The 20347-nt window shown below is 39.8% G+C and overlaps 1 protein-coding gene across 3 annotated transcripts in view; it reads left to right on the top strand.

Moving 5' to 3' along the window:
* LOC136864143 (uncharacterized) overlaps positions 1–20347 on the top strand; it is a 624111-nt gene that overhangs the window by 277210 nt on the left and 326554 nt on the right. For all 3 annotated transcript variants that reach the window (XR_010859277.2, XM_067140781.2, XM_067140790.2), the window contains exon 13: positions 9760–9831. Coding sequence is in view for 2 of the 3 variants with exons in the window: in XM_067140781.2 (XP_066996882.2) it covers positions 9760–9831 (72 nt within the window). In the remaining variant the exon portion in view is untranslated. The remainder of the gene's footprint in view (positions 1–9759; positions 9832–20347) is intronic.

Genomic DNA, 20347 nt, shown 5'->3' on the forward strand with positions numbered 1-20347 from the left:
ACACCAAGGAGGTTGACATTGCAATCAACGAGACTGTACGTATCTTGTCGGGATGTCTGAAGCCAACCCCAGTTGACAAACTCTACCCGATTGTTGTAATAGCTCCCCCCGCTATCAGAAGGGCTATTGCTGCTGATGCAGAGAGGACAAAGCAGACTAATGATTCTCGCCACCCACTGCATGATCACCAGGCTGTAGTCTGTCGACTGAAGTCGAGAAAGAGCTTCATCACCAGGACTCAACCACTGGTAGAAACACCTGAGTCTAACCGCATCACCAGGTGAAAGAGCGTGCTGCCGCCTGATACTCCTGCAAAGGAAGAGCTAGCTCCAGGAAATGACCTGCCCTACCCTATTTGGAGATCACTTAATCGTCTTAGGGTGGGCGTACCTCTTTGCAAGACCAACATGCAAAAATGGGCCATACTTCCAGCTGATGGAGACGCATCCTGCGAGTGTGGTGTAACACAAGATCCGAACCACCTGCTCATCTGTCCCCTACTAGAACATCCCTGCACTACACAGGACCTGATCGAGGCGAACAACAAGGCCATCGGAGTCGCTACATTTTGGAAATGCTGACCGGACACGGAATGATGATGATGACTTGTATGTCATTCCACTACCATCCATCCTCTTGTTCATCCATATTACTTCATTTTTAGATTGTCTTTTGCTTGTAATTTTGGCTAGGCTGATGATGGTCCAAAAACGGACTGAAACTAGTACCTGACACTGTCATATTGTAATGTTTTGATAAACGTTAAATGATTTTAAGTATTGAGAAGGTGGAGCAATAAATATTGTATTCATTTTAACACGTTGAGTGCCAGACCGATTTTCATAGGCTTGCCGTCTCGTGCCGTGAGCTAATAACATCGAGTTACTCCCTGGTGCCAAAACGTTCACAGGCTTAACCAAGCAAATGATCGCTTATATGAGGATGTATTTATGATATATTAGGTTAACTTATTATGTATATTAGGTAAAATATTGCGACCCCATATGGGGTCGTATTGGTCATTACGAACTGTACACGTACACGCGCCCCCATATGGGGTCGTACTTATACAGTAGTTACTGTCACGACGCTCAGTCATACTTACATTTTCCTTTGCGGGGACGCGTTATATGCTGTCGATTATGATAGATATGTTATCTTGTTCATACTGGAGCCGTTAAAAAGTACGACCTCCGATTTAAGGTCAGGAAATGTTTGTAAATGACGATTTTCCGATTTTAGGTTAGGAAATTTTCGAATAGAATATAGTTATATAAAGTAGTGAAAATCATGTGAATTTGGTAAATTAGGATGTAACAGAATAATATTATAAGAAGAATTAGTAGTTATGGAATATTGAATTATACAATTTTTTTGTAAAACTTTCAATTTGAGTAAGAGAAGCTGGCAGCGCTGGTTGTGCACATGGGAAACCATTGACTATATCGTTGAAGACGGTCATAATTGTTGCAACAGCTGGCTTGGAAACCTGGAGTACAGTGGGGAAGTGTGTGCTGAAGACTGTAATTCATGAATGTGGTTGAACGTGCGAGATTGATATTTGCTGTATACTGGGTTCAAAATCACTGTAACTATATACGTCGTCTACATCATCATTATCCGACTTGTTCGATATATCGTCCAGACAGTCTGCACTAAGTCTTTTACTGCTCGATTTACTCGTAACGACTTAAAAAAGAAAAGGAAACTCACAGCACTGCACACTTACATAAACAACCCGTGCGTGAGATAGACAATGACTTTGTCACCCTACAAAGCACTCTTGCGGTACCCATATGGGGTCGCGCCAAAACAGGAATTGAGAAATGGAAGGTGGACTATGCACGTACTTTAAATAGACGACCAGCAGATGGCAGGAAGAGACTTTATATATCTTCGAAACACATACTTACTGCGCACCCAAATGGGTTCGCACAGTTCTTGATTTAGAACGAACGTACGACCCCATATGGGGACGTGAAGTTCAAAACCTTAGCTACTCTCACGTACCCATATGGGGTCGTATGGCACTCAACGTGTTAAACTGTCATCCCTCTCGCTCATCTTTTGATGCATATACCTACATAATCCTCACTTTTACCATTTGTAATTTATCTTTTTTTAAAAAGAAGACAATTAAGAATAATCAGGATCCTGATTTATTATCTTTCAGGTTTGAGATTAAGGCTGAAGATGCCCTTAAATAAAAGGCAAAACATGTCCCTATAATTTTCTTCATAAGATTTAATTCTTAATTAAAATCACTATTTATGTATTGAATAGGTGGAATAAAATGAACATTAATATTTCTTTGACTTTACTGAAAGTTATCTCACGAAGCAAAAGATCGAGTTTCAACTGCAGGTTGAGAAGCCTGCATACATCACATGGACAAATTGCAGGAGGACAATTTCCATAAAGAATTAGTGAGACATGTTTTAATGGAGTCTATAATCATCAGTATGGTAGGAACTTCCAGCATTTCAGTGATTCCAATAGTTCAAAGTAACCAGGTACATTTGTAGCCTATGTTGATAAAGTTGTTCAAAATCTTTGTCTTATTAGTTTAGTATGTAATCCTTCGTATAATGCATGTTATTACATAAAAATAATAATGGCGTATGGCCTCCAGTGAGGCCTGGTGCAGATCTTTTTCTAGTAGACAATATTATTATATGTACAGTAGCATCAGAAAGTTCAGACTCACCCATGAATTTTCACTTACCACGAAAGGTAGGGGATATTTGTTGATAATCAACATGGAGATACCTATGTTTTTAGAACTAAGTAGTTTTATTACACATTTCACCAGATTTTCCTTTACACTGATCATTCACAGGGAGCCAGAAACACAATCACAACATCTCAAGCAATTACACTGCCTCTTCTTCAATGTGTCCACCCTTTGCTTTGATTTCTGCTTTACAGATGCATGGCATTCTAGCTGTTAATTTTTCCAAAGTCTCGGTATTTATACATCCCCAGGTTTCTAACAGACATTGCCACAACCCATCCACGCTGCCTGGCGCCCTTTCTTTCACTTTCCTGTCAAGTTCTTCCCACAAAAGTTCAATAGGTGACAGATCGGGTGATTGGGGAGGCCAGACCGTTAATTCCAATATTCGTTCAGCTTGTTTCCTTTCCAGATACTGCTTGCATAAATGAGGTGTGTTTAGGATCATTGTCTTGCTATAGAACAAATCCTTCACTAATCAGCTTCATTCCAGATGGCACGGCATTGCACGAAAGGATACGGTGATATTGTTTCTTTTCCAGTATTCCCTCTATTTTCATCAAATCACCTACCTGATTATTTCAAAAACATCCCCACACCATCACATTTCTTCCATGCTTCACAGACGGAATTATGCGGGATTCCATAACCCTTTCGCCACGGCGGCGACAAGCGTATTGGTGGCGATTGGAACTGAATTTTTCAAATTCAAATTAATCCGTCCAAAGCACCCTTTTCCATTGTTCAGTGGTCCAGTTAGCATGCATTTTGACCCATTGTAGCCTTTTCTGCTTGTGTACAGTTTTCCACAATGGTTTCCGTGCTGCTACGCGACCAAGCAATCCCGCCTCGAGCAGACGATTTATCTTTGTTGTCACAGATACAGGTTGTTCTGTTGTTTTATTTATCTGTGAGCAAATATCTACCACTTTGCGCCTTCTGTCACACTTGCTGAGGATTAAAATATGGTTATCTTCAATTTTAGAAGTCTTCCTTGGACATTCACGGCATGGTCGATCGTCATGACTACCCGTTTCCTCTCTGCGTTTCACTGCTCTGCGAACGCTGCACTCTGAAATGTTCAATTTTTTCACAATTTTTGGGTTCGACCACCCAATTTCTTTATAAGCACAAGCCTTGATTCTGTTTTCTTGGGTTATATTAGCCTTCTTCCCCATATTCGATTGTAGTTATGCCCAGATAACAACAATGTAGAAAATAAACGATCTGGTACAGAGATTAACATACAGCTGCTCAGAATAGCTTCTGTAGGCTAACTGTCAACTTCCAAGACAGCGATGAAACAAGAAGGACAAGTAATCACGTGAGGGCTGGAAATTATCCAGGTAGAAGCAGGCAGTAAGAGCTGGGGACCATAAATCTGGCAACTTCTTTGAAAAGATCAAGTAATCTCACAATATGCACTGAAATAGCTTTATGAAAGTGCTGAAAGCATCCATACATAAGTAACAGAACTAAAGTACCACATATCATCACACAGAAAACGATTATTTAAGAAAATTATTAATTTTCATAGGCGAGTCCAAACTTTCTGATGCTAGTGTATGTACTCTTATGTGTATGGGTTAATGCTAAAAGTGAAAGCCACAAATGTATAAAAGAATATAAATGTAAAACAATGTCTACTTAACCTAACATATTTAAACTTCTTTGAACCTAAAATGTATGTTACCACAACTCTGTTCTCTAACGGACACTAATATGTTCACTTCTATAAAGGAAATAAAGTCCAAACACTACAAGCCTAACACATACTGTCTGCTATCCTACATCATTATTGATGTTCAGGATTGAAAGAGAGTGAAACGGGGACTCAAACCTATTGTATTTGCTAGATTTACATATTTATGATATGCCACTTTAATGGCATGGGTGTTGGCTACACAGAAAAAATGCTTTTATCTGAATTCATTTTGTTCATTATGTGATAGTTGAGTGATAGGAGCTGAGGGTCATAATTACCAGGTCATGATAGCCGAGTGGTGTAGCTGCAGGCTTCTCAATCAATCAATCAATCAATCAATCAATCAATCAATCAATCAATCAATCAATCAATCAATCAATCAGTCAATCAATCAATCACTACTGATCTGCATTTAGTAAGTCGCCCAGGTGGCAGATTCCCTATCTGTTGTTTTCCTAGCCTTTTCTTAAATGATTGCAAAGAAATTGGAAATTTTTTGAACATCTCCCTTGCTAAGTTATTCCAATCCCTAACTCCCCTTCCTATAAACGAATATTTGCTCCAATTTGTCCTCTTGAATTCCAACTTTATCTTCATATTGTGATCTTTCCTACTTTTAAAGACACCATCCAAACTTTTTCGTCTACTGATGTCCTCCCACACCATCTCTCCACTGACAGCTCAGAACATACCATTTAGTCGAGCAGCTCGTCTCCTTTCTCCCAAGTCTTCCCAGCCCAAACTTTGCAACATTTTTGTAACGCTACTCTTTTGTCGGAAATTGCCCAGAGCAAATCAAGCTGCTTTTCTTTGGATTTTTTCCAGTTCCTGAATCAAGTAATCCTGGTAAGGGTCCCATACACTGGAACCATATTCAAGTTGAGGTCTCACCAGAGACAAATATGCTCTCTCCTTTACATCCTTACTACAACCCCTAAATACTCTCATAACCATGTGCAGAGATCTGTACCCTTTATTTACAATCCCATTATGTGATTACCCCAATGAAGATCTTTCCTTGTATTTATACCTAGGTATTTACAATGATCCCCAAAGGGAACTTTCACCCCATCAGTGCAGTAATTAAAACTGAGAGGACTTTTCCTATTTGTGAAACTCACAATCTGACTTTTATCCCCGTTTATCATACCATTGCCTACTGTCCATCTCACAACATTATCGAGGTCATTTTGCAGTTGCTCACAATTTTGTAACTTATTTATTACTCTGTACAGAATAACATCATCTGCGAGAAGCCTTATCTCTGATTCCACTTCTTTACACATATCATTGATATATATAAGAAAACATAAATGTCCAATAATACTGCCTTGAGGAATTCCCCTCTTAATTTTTACAGGGACAGATAAAGCTTCAACTACTCTAATTCTCTGAGTTCTATTTTCTAGAAACAGAGTCACCCATTCAGTCACTCTTTTGTCAAGTCCAATTACACTCATTTTTGCCAGTAGTCTCCCATGATCTACCCTATCAAATGCCTTAGATAAGTCAATCACAATAATTGACCTCTTGAATCCAAGATATCTTGCTGGAATCCTACAAGTTGGGCTTCAGTGGAATAACCTTTCCTAAACCCAAACTGCCTTCTGTCAAAGCTGCTGGCTTCTCTCCAAGGCAGCTGCAGTTCAAATCCCTCCCAATGCGTGTGGGATTTTAAAATGAAAATGTCACGTCCCTGTGGTTCAGATTCCACATAAAACTGGAGGTCCCCTAGCTATGGTCACAAAATCAACAATCACAACAAACTAGAAGCTTCCCCGATGTTCTTTGTAGATTCAACTCCTCGCGAGGTTGTGACATATTTCCATATGCACATGTTAATACGAAGCGTGTTTTTTAAAGTAAGGTACGTTTTGTTGTAGACATTAGTAGTTTGCGCGCATATCACAACGAGCGCGTGCGTCGTGTACCGGCATGCCTCAGGAACAACTGTGCTCAGTTCCAGCTCTGTAGCTAACCTGTACGGTTTTGTTCTGTGCTTTAAAATGTTTAAGACTATCAACTCGCCTGCCGCGTGTGAGGTTCGGTCAGTGATATGTTTTTTTGTCAGCAAGGAACCTTTCTGCTGCAGAAATTCATCGACAGATTTGCGAAGTGTACGGTGATACTGTTATGAGTGAAAGCAAAGTGCGTAAGTGGGTACCACAATTCAAAGATGGCCGTAATAACGTCCATGATGAGGACCACTCCGGTTGCCCTTCTTTGATTACAGACAATTTGGTGGCTTCAGTTGAAGCGAAGATTAGTGAGAACAGGCGCTTCACAATAACAGGTCTCTCAAACAAATTTCCTGACCTGTCAAGATCAGTGCTTCACAACATTGTTTCGGATCACCTAAAGTTTAGTAAACTGTGCTCCCATTGGGTACCGAAAGTCCTAACAGAGGACCACAAAAACCAAAGATTTGACTGTGTGATGAAGTTATGACGAAGAAGGTGACGGCATCTTAAGTCAGATCATAACTGGAGACGAAACATGGGTTTTGCATATCACGCCTGAATCGAAGCAACAGAGTATGGAATGGAGACACACACACTCGCCTCTAAAGGTGAAGGCCAAACAAACTCTGTCCCAGCGCAAAATCATGGCGTCGGTGTTTTGGTATGCAACAAGGAACCACTATCAATGCAGAAGCATACTGCCAAACCCTGAGAAAGCTACGCAGAGCGATTCAAAACAAAAGACGCAGCATGCTGACAGAGGGAATTGTCCTTCTCCATGACAATGCAAGACCTCACACTGCAGGTCAGACCCAGAAATTACTGGACAGTTTTGGCTGAGAAGTTTTAAACCACCACCCTACAGTCCTGATCTTGCACCGAGCGATTACCATCTGTTCCTCCACCTCAAACATCACCTCAGTGGCAACCAATACAATGATGACGACGACTTGAAAACGGCAGTGAACTCTTGGTTATTGGAGCAGGCAGCAAGTTTTTATGAAGGGGGTATTTTAAAATTGGTTACGAGGTATGATAAGTGTTTGAACAAACTTGGCAACTATGTCGAAAAATGGAGTGAAGTATGTACTTTCTGAATATAAATTTACTTTTTTGAAATAACCTTTCGTTGTGTAATATTTTCAAACGGACCTTACTTAAAAAAATACGCCTCGTACATTACTTTAACTTGGAACAAAAGCAGAACTGATTACAAGTGCAAATTTTACTTTTATGTCCAGTGTCTTCTGATTTTAATAGCAATAACTACTCATCATCATTCACTAACTCCAGTTTCCAGGTTCTGGTTCTCGAGCACTTGCCATTATTTAATCCTGTCATTACGTAGTTCCTGTTCCTTCCACTTACTCTCCATTTCTCAACCTCTTATGTCACAGTCTTCATTCATGGTCTCCTTGGCCTTCCCACTGGCCTCTTTCTTTTCACTTTTCTGTCATAGTATTGTTTGCTGTTCTACAGGTGTCTGTTCTCATCAGGTGCCCATGCCACTAATTCATAGTTACAATAAATCATAACAATACCTAAAATGAGTGGTGGTAATCACCAGCCTTGGAAAAGATTAGGATGTACCTTTTGCTAGGGGAGCTGTGATAAGTTGGCAACCAGCGTTTAACACTAGAAAGATCGAGGGGTCATTTTTGACCCTTTTATCAATTCAGCACTCTGCTTTTGCCATGATTTGTCTTAGATTTCATTCAGACTGTATGACTTTATCACTTACGCTTTATTTGCTGTTATTAAAATTTGAATGCTCTGGCCCTAACAGCTTGGCCCCTATTATTCAATTACCCTAGAAGGATGACGCAAGTGTGATAATAGGTATAACTTGAAAACGATGTTCTTTCACCCATGGGTAACTAATGTAGGTATCGAGCTCGAATTATTATTATTATTATTATTATTATTATTATTATTATTATTATTATTATTATTATTATTATTATTATTATTATTATTATTATTATTATCATCATCATCATCACTACTACTTGTATATGTGGCTGTGAGGTATTACATCATGATAGTATTATTATTATTTACGTAGTCGAATGATTGTATTATGTATGAGGTTATGTCATGAACATTTGCATCTCATTACGTGTTTGAACTAGAGAAGCGTTATCGTCCACATATTACAGTTCATTTACATTGGTGAGTCTAGTAAGTCTTTCTGATCGAAGTCTGGCCTGATTGTAAAGTATTGCTGCCAGGTACAGGGCAAAGAGTGTTGGTGCAAGTAAACAGCCTTGCTTAAGCCCATTAGTGATGGGAATTTCTTCTGAAATTTCATTTTGGTGCAACACTTGTCTGAGTATATTTTCATGGAGTGCCTGTATCTATCCAACAAAATGTTCTGAGCAGCTGAATTGCCTAGTCACTGTATCAAAAGTCTTTTCCAGACTGTAGAACACAAAAAGCAAAGGCATCTCTTCCTGGAGTTGTATTGCACAAAAAATCACATCCATAATGGCTCTTCAGGGATGGAACCCATATTGGGATTCAGGAATTACTTGTCTAGTAGGTATGACAACATATAATGATAGTTATGATCATGTAAAACTACAAGCCTGCTTAAGTGTAAGTGCGGAGTGCAGGAAGGCAGTGAGGTGCTTACAGGCAATGATTGGTGTGGAGCAGTACAGGGCGAGCATAGGAGGATGGGAGGGAAGAAAGAAGAAAGAAGAAGTGAAGACAAGAGGATGTAAAATAGAATTGGAAAAAATAGGAGAATTAATGCTATCTGCGGCAGTGATTATGATATTGCTTTGGATTGGTGGGGTAGAACTGAACCCAGGTCCGACTTCCAGGGGAAATATGAGCTGGGAGGACTTGGAAGCAATTAGAAAAATCGTAAACGAGGTGGTCGCGGAGGCCTGTCCCTTTGAGCAAATCAAAAACATGATCCGGGAACAAACGAGGGAGTTTGAAAAAATGAAGGGGTGGTTCCAAGAAAAGGCAGAAGACACAGCTTCGCAGGTGAGGAAAAATGGCGCAATAGTTTCAGCATTGAGAGAGAAAATAGGGTGATTAGAAGAGGAGATGGCGAAATTGAAAGCCGAAGTAGTTATATACAAGCCTGCTTGCGTTTACATAGAAAAATTTGTCAATTTCACCCTTTATACAGTTTGTTATTTGCTTCTCTTACTGTATATGAAGTCCCTTAGGTTATTGCAGATTCTTGGAAAGCTGGATGAATTGCAACATATGTTTTCAATATATTGTATATCTGATGTGTCTTATACTAATTCACTTTGTACTCTTTTATTTGTACAGCTTTCTTTATTTCATTCTCTTCAGTAATTACAGTTTTACACCTAATGTCTTTTCTGTTGATTCAGATCTTCCGAATATCCAAGTTGTAACAACTTCACCTGAAAAAGCTGATAATCCACCTACATCTAACACCCAGGGTAAGTTATACAGCACCATTACTATTAATCATTTTTATTTGGATACCTTGTAATTACCATAGGGTGTTATGATTTGACGAGAATGCATTTCACTGTACTGTAGATGCTAGTAGCCATTCTAAGAGAAGATAAATCAAGATTTTCCATTTCAGTTTGTGTATTAATCGTATGCCTTCATCAGTATCCAGTAAGTGTCACTTTCACATGTCGGTAACAACGACAACATACATGTCTTTCAGCATTCAGTCTGCAAGCCTTTGTGAAGGAACTATGCACCTCCTTAATGCCCTGCTTGCAACTCTATGTATCAGGTTGACCTCTTCCACTTCCTCTATTACCTTCAAATTATGAAAAACTGGGTATGAATGTAGTCTTCTAATGCTCCCTCTGCCTCTTTTACCCTCTATGACAAAGTCCTTAATAACTTATCTCTTCTGTTTGTCTTGCATGACCTCAGTACCTAGAGCTGAGCACCAGTTGATATTCAGCTTCAAACTCATTAGTGGCAAGAGGGTGGGAAGATGGACTTCAACAACAAAACATTCATCAAATGGGTCGGATGGAACTGGATGTGAATAGGGATAAGAAGATTCATGTTATGGGTTTCTCTGGTACTGTAGTGACCACATTTGTTTGACTAGAGTGTTTGTAGTTAAGCCAATGTAGAAAGTTAGACAATCTGATTGGTTGCAAACCATGTATTTTTAATCCTTTCCTTGAACCATGGGAAAAGAATTTGAAAATGAATGAAGGATTGCATTTTCAATATGCTGTTTCTCTGATAAATATCAAACCGGAAGTCTTCACAATCTGGCATAATGTCTGTTAAGCATCAAAAAATGTATCCAAGGACTGTATTTTCCCTGCAGTGTCAGGAGGAATCTGGAGAATTTCTATACTTTTGCCACAAGGAATGTGTTCAAGGCAACATTTACCACTGTAAGTAGTCTAGGAATCTAATAGTAGCAACACTTGTCTTCTGCAAACAGGAAGAAGGGTTTAAATGAATACTTTAATTGTTTTTTTTTCAATTTCACTGATTTTGTGGCTGTTACAATATTATTATATTTTCAGCATGAAACATTTCTTTGAAAACTCTCAGATCAAAAGTTTCAGTTGCCTCCTTTGGTACAATGAATAATTTCGAGAAAAGAGTACCAACCATACTAACAGGAGGCATAATTATGTATGAATGGGTGTTGCAGTAACTGACTGAGCAATTGCATCTGTATGTTTCTCACTAACAAATGATAAAGAGTCCTTCCTGCGTTCAGTTCATGCATGAAACCACTCTGATCTGTATTGTATATTGAAGAAGAAGGCTGTAATATAAAAATTGCTCTGTAGCTGCTTCCACAATTTTCTTTGTGACTTTTATATTTTTTTCTCCCCTCTTCTTCTTGCCGACGTGCACGGGATACAAATTTCATGATTTTTCTACTTTTCATTTGGTACTTTTTCTTGAAACAATACATCAATTTCCTGTGTTCAATGGAACTTACTCATGTAGATTCTAATTGGTTCTTCCACATATACAGTTGTTGGCAATTTTTGAAAAAGTGGTTAATGAAAGCTGCCTCTTACCCCCTTTATTTAACCATAAATGTATAGCTTTCCTCTTGTAAGCAAGATCCACAGCGTGTTTCATTTTCTTCTATGGACTGGAAGCATATCTTGAAATGGTAGATGTGTCAGGTGACTGCGGTATCGCTTCACTGGATTGATAGGAATCGGACTCGGAGCTCAAACTCAGTTCTGTAACAACTCTCGTACCTGGTAGTGGTGTGCTGTTTTGACTGTCACTTTTGCTTTCACTATTTCTCTCCAAGCACGACTCCGAGACAACGCGGACAGGATGATTTTCAATTAGTTCGATCACATGTCAACACATCTCCCTTTCTTCCGAAGAAAGAGAAGGAGAAAGAGAAACCTTTTTTTCAAGCAAATATTCTTATACACACTCTAGAAAATTAGTCAGATTAATGGCTGCTCTCTCTCAAAGGAACATGCGTTAACTGCCTGTCACAGAAAGTTCAAGGTAACACGCTTGCATCAGCTGGTCACCAGGCCTGTCCATGTCCAGCTATATGCTAACGCATACAATCTTATTAGACATTTCTGTGTTGATGTCAGGATCTTACAGCTTGAAATGGCAGCTAAATTCTTGTACATTGCTTTCTTATGGTCACATCATTTTCTCAGCAAAATTTCATTGCCAGTTTTGATATGACTGTAGTGATAGTTCCCTTGTGAGTAAAGGAGAAAGTTGAAGCAACAGTGGTAGGTAATGAATATGTCCAAATGAGTACCGCGTAGCATTATTCAATTCTTTGGTGAATAAGGTAAATTGATTTGTGAAATCTTCGGTCGAATGCAAGTTTTCTTGCAGGAATGCCTGTGTAATATAAAGCAATGTGTTTGAGTGGTATGGTGAGTTGGAGTCGGACTGCTGTGTATGGGAGATCTCATAAACTGGAGAGGTACTTGGAACGTAATGATGCAGAAAATGATTACCACTGTGGGCATGATGGTATAGAATTAGAATAATAACCATATAAACCATACATTAACTATCAATGGATATCGACCTTGGCATTTAATCCATACCAATATCCTGCAGAAGGAACTGGGATATTGGAAAGTGTGTTCGGAATGGGCACCTCGCCACCGAGTCGAAAGTTATATGAATGGGAATTTGCCTGGAATATCTAAGCTAATACTGCAAGGTCAGACAAAGTTTCTTGTAACAATTGATGACTGGGGATGAAACCTGTTGCCTCCATTTTGAGTGAGCATCAAAGAGAACGAGCCAAGAACAGACACATCCTTTGTCACCTAGATCAAAGAAGGCAGTCGCCTGTTTTTTACTGATATAGTCGATGTTGGCGCTGTTCTTCAGTCAGTGGACATCTGCTGTTGAGGTAGCTACTGGGTTGATATCATGATCAGTGCTATTGAGACACTGTGATACTGCGTAATTGTCATTCAATCAACAGATTAAAAACTAGGGAAAGTCAATCTTTTGGGGGAAGTGAAATTAAATAATGTAAGAGTAACTATAGAAATGTAAGGAGGAAAAGATCCTATGATCTCATAAGCCTAGTGATTCCCTAAAATCATCAATGAATTCACCTCATTTATCCAAAATGCTATGTTTACTCTTCTCTCCAATTTAATGACCTTTCACCACAGAAATATTTCCTGTCATATGACCCAACCCGTTCACATTAATTCCTAAGGCCTGCTTTGATTTTCTTTTAGACTATAGTTATTTACTATCCTGCAAGCATATAATAACAACAACAACAGCAACAACATGACAATAAAGGCTGATTCAGGACGACGAACAAGAATGCCAGCGAGAGATGATGGCGGCGCAGCACGACAGTGGGGATGGGGCCAGCAGTGAGTAAAGCAGTAGCACTGGCAAATTGTTTAGGCTTGCAATGAGGAAGTTCAAGAAGCTGGAAGCTGATTAACAATGAACCAGGTGCCATGATTGATCTGAAAGCTAAGGTATTATATTTGTGTTCAGGGTTTTGATAGGAAAATTTGTAAAGAAGCCTTCATTTCTTTACTGACATTAAGTAATGGTAGACTGAGTCATCATGTTTCCACAAGACAAGGGGAAGGAACACCCAAACATGATAGTAGGGGAAAACACAACTGTAGACGTAATAAAACTACTGAAAATCAAGAAAAATATGTACAGGAACATATTAGGCCAACTCTAAACGTGCAACTCGTTATTCAGTGAACATGATTCCTCACAGAAGATATCCTGTATGTATCTAGACTTTGATATATGTTGAATGGATGAAAACTGAACATAAGAATGAACCTGTTGTGAGTGAATATATGTATAGACTTATTTTCAATACCAAATTTAATTTTTCTCTCCATAAGTCTAAACTGATACTTGTAAAACATGTGATATGTTAAATGCTAAGCTAAACTGTACAGACGAGGAAGAAAGTAAAATGGCATTAAAAAGAAATTTAGAACTGCACCAAAGAAAGGCTGCACAGGCCTATGAAAACCTTAAGGATGACATTAAAAAGCCAGTGACTTGAAGGTTATTACATTTGATATGAAACAAGCGCTACCAACCTGTCATCTTCACACTAACGAAGTGTTTTACAAGCATCATTTATGGATATGTAACTTTTGTATACATCACTGCACAAGTAATGAAGTTTACATGTACGTTTGTCCTAAAAATTATGCAGGAAGGGCCACAGATGAGATAATTACTTGAGTCAGTTTTGTGATGAACACCTGCATGTTATTAAAACTTAAGTTACATATTAAGACAACTGCAGTGTTCTCCCTAGGACCTTTTTGATGGGCATACCGCCCTGCCTTTTTTACAGGCTGCCTGGCTAACATAACCTAGGGAATTGCTAGTTACATAATATTCATACATATTTGAATCACTGGTGCTCCAAATTAAAATGTATATACTGTAAAACTATTTACATGATAAATCATTATTATCAGCATGAATGCTTCAATTACATCAGAGGTTAAATGTTTAGCTCGACTGTCATGTAGTGTAGTGCTCAAGCAGTGTCTGAATTAACGTATAATTGCATGCAAGCATTCAATTCCGCATGACATCACAAACCCATATAGCACTCCACAGCAACCAAGTGGTAATCCCCAGTGTTACATGATTATGAATGAGCAGTAGTCGAACCCTACTACTGGCAGCCCTGAAGATGCTTTTCTGTGGTTTCCCATTTTCACACCAGGCAAATTCTGGGGCTGTACCTTAGTTAAGGCCACGGGCACTTCCTTCCCACTCCTAGCCCTTTCCTATCCCATTGTTGCCATAAGACCTATCTGTGTTGGTGCGATGTAAAGCAACTTGTACAACAACAACAACAACAACAACAACAAAACGAGCATTAGAAAACTAGAAGTTCAAAATACTCTGTTATGTTCCTGATAACACAAAAATAGTTATATTTTGCAGTTAATGTTTACCTGTCTGATGCTCTTGTTAATACCCTGGGGGGAATAAATCACAATTTTAGCATTAGCTACTCATTCCTGCCACCCAGCTGATGAAAATTTCTGGAGAGAACACTGGTCTGCTTTGGTCAGAATAAGAACATTACTGTTGTTTCATTTTGGCTACATATTATTCACAAACATTTGGTTGAAACTGTGGAACACAAATATCTTGTCTTTGGCCACAGCTATTTACCCTGTAACAGAGACTTTGGTCTAATTGTAAAAAGAAAAAAAGGTACATAAATATGTATTTACTTCTTCAGAATTGGTTTTTGGTAATCTTGCAATCAAGACGTAAAACATTCATTCAAGGCAAAAGAAATGAAACGGCATGACTTTGTTCCAGCATGATCACTAGTGGATAAAATATGTAATGGAAAGTTTTCTGAGCAAGATAAAGCTGCAGTTAATTTCAGTAACATTTCAATGCGTAGAGAGAAACACACTTTTAATCTTGCTAACATTAAGCTCTCTGTAAAGCACAAAACTCCAAGGCCAGTCAAAACCAGTAAACTGAAAGATATCAAAGAGCTGCTAAAATATGTGCCACCCATCCATCATGCTTTCTTCAGTGGTCTCACTTCTGATGCTGATCAGGAAGGACATGATCATGAAGATGATGGTTTTGATATAAGCTCACCGGACAAAAACTTAAGTCACCCTAGTGTGCACGCACATATGGATTGTTAAACCTGTAGAGATTTAGCATCAAATGAGTCCCGTGCTCAACCGCAAGCACACTGCCTCTACGTCAGCATAAGGCAGTAGTGATTAGTGAGGCAGTGGTGTTTCAAGCGGACAGTGTACATGGGTAGATGTAAGGATGTGCTGGTGGCAAACAGGGGCAATCGTGTTTTGCCGTGTCCATGGGCGTATGGTGCGTGAAGTTCCTGGATGTCTATATTTTTTTCTACGAGGTATGTTTTTTAAGTTTTGATATAGAAAAAAATTCATGCAATTATTTTAACAATTAATTTTTTACATGTAAACCTGTACTCAACATAAGTTCCGTGAATTATGCCCCAACCCCTGTAGCTTTTACATAATCCTAATCTTGACTTTTCAACATCTATTTTAAAATTTTCATATTTTTGAAAATCTTGCATTTTTGCAGTTTTTGCCAGCTTGATGTGTTATATCTCATACATGATTACTCTAAAGCAGGGCCATCCAGCTATTTTGCTCCGAGAGCGCGCCCACGCTTGAGGAGCACTGGGCAGTCAGACTAGCGCTCCTTCCCCTACCACCACTACAGTGTGGCAGCGAGGAGGCCTGAGACAGATGATGTTCGGACGGCGCTGGCTAGATACGTACGTACAGTCGTGCGGCCGACGGCTTTTGTGGGTTTGTTGACATCATATTGATAGGGCTGTTTTGCCATAACAAATATACTGCATATACAAATCGAAAGGTACTCCGATGTATGGACTGTGCAGGAAACTAAATCAAGTGTTAAGTAAAGAATACAGTAATGCGATTTATTCTAAACTGAAATTTGAGCATATCTGAGAGGAAAATTCAGCAACATTTCACCAATATTTTACCAATATTCTTAAACACTTACGCCAGTTTCTATCGCTCATCATTGCACGAGGTTTACTTTTGGTAAGCTTAAGAACCGAAAAGAAACGCTCACAAATGTATGTTGAGCCGAACATTGACAGAACTTTACATGCATGTTTATATAAAAGGGGGTATTCTTCTTGTAGAAAACCACTGTAAAATTCTTCCAAACTTTGTGACATTAGAAAGCGGTCTTTAAGACGAACATTACCGAGCTCGATAGCTGCAGTCGTTTAATTGCGGCCAGTATCCAGTATTCGGGAGATAGTAGGTTCGAACCCCACTATCGGCAGCCCTGAAAATGGTTTTCCGTGGTTTCCCATTTTCACACCAGGCCAATGCTGGGGCTGTACCTTAATTAAGGCCACGGCCGATTCCTTCCCACTCCTAGTCTTATCCTCTCCCATCGTCGCCATAAGACCTATCTGAGTCGGTGCGACGTAAAGCAACTAGCAAAAAAAAAAAAAAAAGACGAACATTTCACTGCAGTTCATTCAAGTCTAATTGAAATAGCTGTGAGACACTGTCTGCACTAAGAGAAATTGGTCGAACAAATACATCTAACACCGCTTGGAGTTCTGATAATTCTGAAAATCTCTTTTCAAACTCTTCTTGTAATTGGCGAATTACCTGCAAGTACTCATGAAAGTCGACACATTATTTCACTGTTTCAAGCAATGGAAAATGTCGTGTGTTCCTTGCATGCAACTGGTTTTCCCACAAAATCAATTTTCTTTTGAACGCTTGAATTTCTTCCACCAAATCGCAGATATTGTGCTTTTCACCCTGAAGCAAAGTGGTTTTCTTTATTTTTTATTGGCTTTACGTCACACCGACACAGATATGTCTTATGGCGATAATGGGACAGGAAATGGCTAGGACTGGGAAGGAAACGGCCGTGGCCTTAATTAACACATTGCGGACCGGGTGCCGTTCGCCCCATGCACAGCCCTGTTCCCGGCCACTTTCTAACTACCTCTAAGCTGGAGTGCATGCATACAAATAAACTGTCAGAACTTCAATAGCTTTTGAAGGACTATTGTGTATTTTTATATTGGCCTTCCTGAATAATTGTTGAAATGCAGGGTATTTCTTGAAATCTATTTCGGCTCATAGTTTTCGGAAATATTGGTCTTTTTATTAGGGGATCGGTTGGCCAGTAATCTTTCAGACATGATTTCTTCACCTGCCGTATCAATATACACAGAGGATTAATATTTTAATTTCCCTGCTAGTGACACTAGTCCACTTTAGTGTTTTAGGGGATAAGTTATGAGAATGTGATTTCTGCTCATAGTGTAAGTTTGTCTTTTCAGCTACATACTGAAAAAATTCCTCACCAAACATAAGTCCTGCTACTTGTCGTATGTTTAGAGATTCATTAGGCCATAACTTTATACCAGGAGCACCTACAAAATCCTCTAACCTAGGTTCACTGTTGCCCATAACCCAGTCGTCATAAAACACTGCATTATTTACAATATTTAGAATATTTACACCCGTAACACAAATATAACTTACGACTCGTTCTGCGCTACGTGAGTTCCACACCTTGCCTCGTCATCACTTGAAACATTTCCGTTAGAAGATATTTCATCGTCGAACTCTAAATACTCAGCATCACTTAATATTCGGAGCCTGTATCAGCACATAATTCGCGAATAATTTCATCTTTGTGTAAAGACGTGCGATCGCTAGGCGCTTCCATCTTGCATGGCTCTTCGAACTTTGTAAACATGTTGTCAAGAAATGCAAAGAAACTCTACGATATGAAGAATACTCGAAAACAAATGCGACTATCGATTGTGTAGAACCATACGTAACAGAGTGCTATCACCCTTGACCTCCAAATAGTTCCCGTACATCTCAAAAGATAGCACTAAAGTTCAGTCTGCTGAGTCTGCTGCTAACACGAGATAACTCGGGACCGGTCCGCAACGCTCGGCTAGGCAAACACGAGTTTTCTCGGGACCGGTCCGCAATGTGTTAAGGTACAGCCCCAGCATTTGCCTGGTGTGAAAATGGGAAACCACAGAAAACCATCTTCAGGGCTGCCGACAGAGGGGTTCGAACCTACTATCTCCCAAATACTGGATACTGGCCGCACTTAAGCGACTGCAGCTATCGAGCTTGGTAAGCGAAGTATTCGAAGTATTCAGATGGGCAGTAAAGTCACTTAAAAAGGCCAAGTCCGCCACCCACTTAGGATCACGCAAAAGAATTTTGGGCCGTCCTTTCATGTCATAAAACGCATCTATTGCATTCCGCAAGCAAGCAAAAAAACTCGATAAAGTACCTACACCTTGCTCTGCCATCTTACTTCTGCATGGTACGGGATATCCGGATACTCCACTTTGATGTCTTCCAAGAACTCAAATTTCCCTTTTTTGCTATTTGCTTTACGTCCCACCGACACAGGTAGGTCTTATGGCAACGATGGGACAAGGAAGGCCCAGGAATGGGAAGGAAGCGGCCGTGGCCTTAATTAAGCCCCAGCATTTCCTGTTGTAAAAATGGAAAACCATGGAAAACCATCTTCAGGGCTTTCAACAGTGGGGTTCGAACCCACTATCTCCCGATTGTGAGCTCAAAGCTGCGCGCCCCTAACTGCATGGCCAACTCGTCCAGTACTCTTTGAATTGACGGTGTGTGAGTCCATGGGAGCGAAGAAAATTTACCACTCGCACAACTGTTCCGATTACATATTTAAGCTTGTTCACTTTTGCACAGATTGCCTCCTGGTGTATCAAGCACTCGATCGCCGCCATTAGGGTAGTACTGCTCTCAGTCATTTTTAATTTTACATAGCTGAGGAACCCCGTGCGTAGACAATGAAAAGCATGAGCTCCATCTGTCGTTACACTCGTCAACTGCTCCCATTTTAATCTCATTGATTCAAAAACACTCTCCACTGCTTGGAAAATATCGAAACCGGTAGTAGTGTCTTTGAGAGCTACCAAGTCTAGGAAATCCTCGGTGACATGAAGTTCGACATCCACCCCTCAAATGAAAATAACATGCTGAGCTTTGTCCGTAATGTCGGTTGATTCATCGAAGGCGGTGGAAAAGGATACAGAATTTGCTGCCTTCTCCATTAATTGCTGTTGCATATCAACGGACATATTGTCTATTCTGCGAGCCACAGTTTAAGGAGAAAAAGAGATTTTGTGAAATTTCTCAACTAGCTCCATAGGACAAATACATGCCGCCGCATCCATTAGGCACTCCTTGATTACATTCCCTTCCGCAAAGAGTTTCCCAGCTTTGGCAATTTGCAATGAACATTTGTAGCTTGTTGGTAAAGTGGGTCCACCAACCTCACTCTCCTCAATCTCCTGTTGGACAAAAATACGGCAAGTCACAACTTTAGTGATCTTCAGATAATTCAATCATTTATTCATTCCCATTTGTAAACAAGCATTTACAAATTAAAACAATAATACTTACAGAACAGTGCTGCTTGAAATTTTCTTTCAATTCTTCCAACTCCGATTGGCGACTGGCATCTGTCAAATCACCGTAATCATCCCTGTTGTTGGCATTGTAATGTCGTTACAAATTGTGGTTTTTTTAAACACATGAAATCTCGTTGGCACACTAAAACATCGGCTGCTCTCTTCGGCCCGGCGGGCAGACCGCTCGCTGAGCTAGCCAAGCTCCTCCCACCACTACCAAAACTACCTTCCCCAAAGCACTCGGAGCACTGGCTTGGAGCGCGGCCAGAGCGCTAGCGCTCAGGGAGCGTTATTTGGATGACCCTGCTCTAAAGCCTGCAAGAATAAACTATCCAGGTTCATCCTCATTCATTCCATGTGTATTAATGAAACTGTTAATTCAGCCATTCATATACACATATTAAGTACTTCTTTACCCCTGTGGGTGGAGGATGCAGACGAAGAATACACCCATTGTATTCCATGCTTGTCATATGAGG

The sequence above is a fragment of the Anabrus simplex genome, chromosome 1 (assembly GCF_040414725.1).
Source record: "Anabrus simplex isolate iqAnaSimp1 chromosome 1, ASM4041472v1, whole genome shotgun sequence".
In the NCBI taxonomy this organism is placed as follows: domain Eukaryota; kingdom Metazoa; phylum Arthropoda; class Insecta; order Orthoptera; family Tettigoniidae; genus Anabrus; species Anabrus simplex.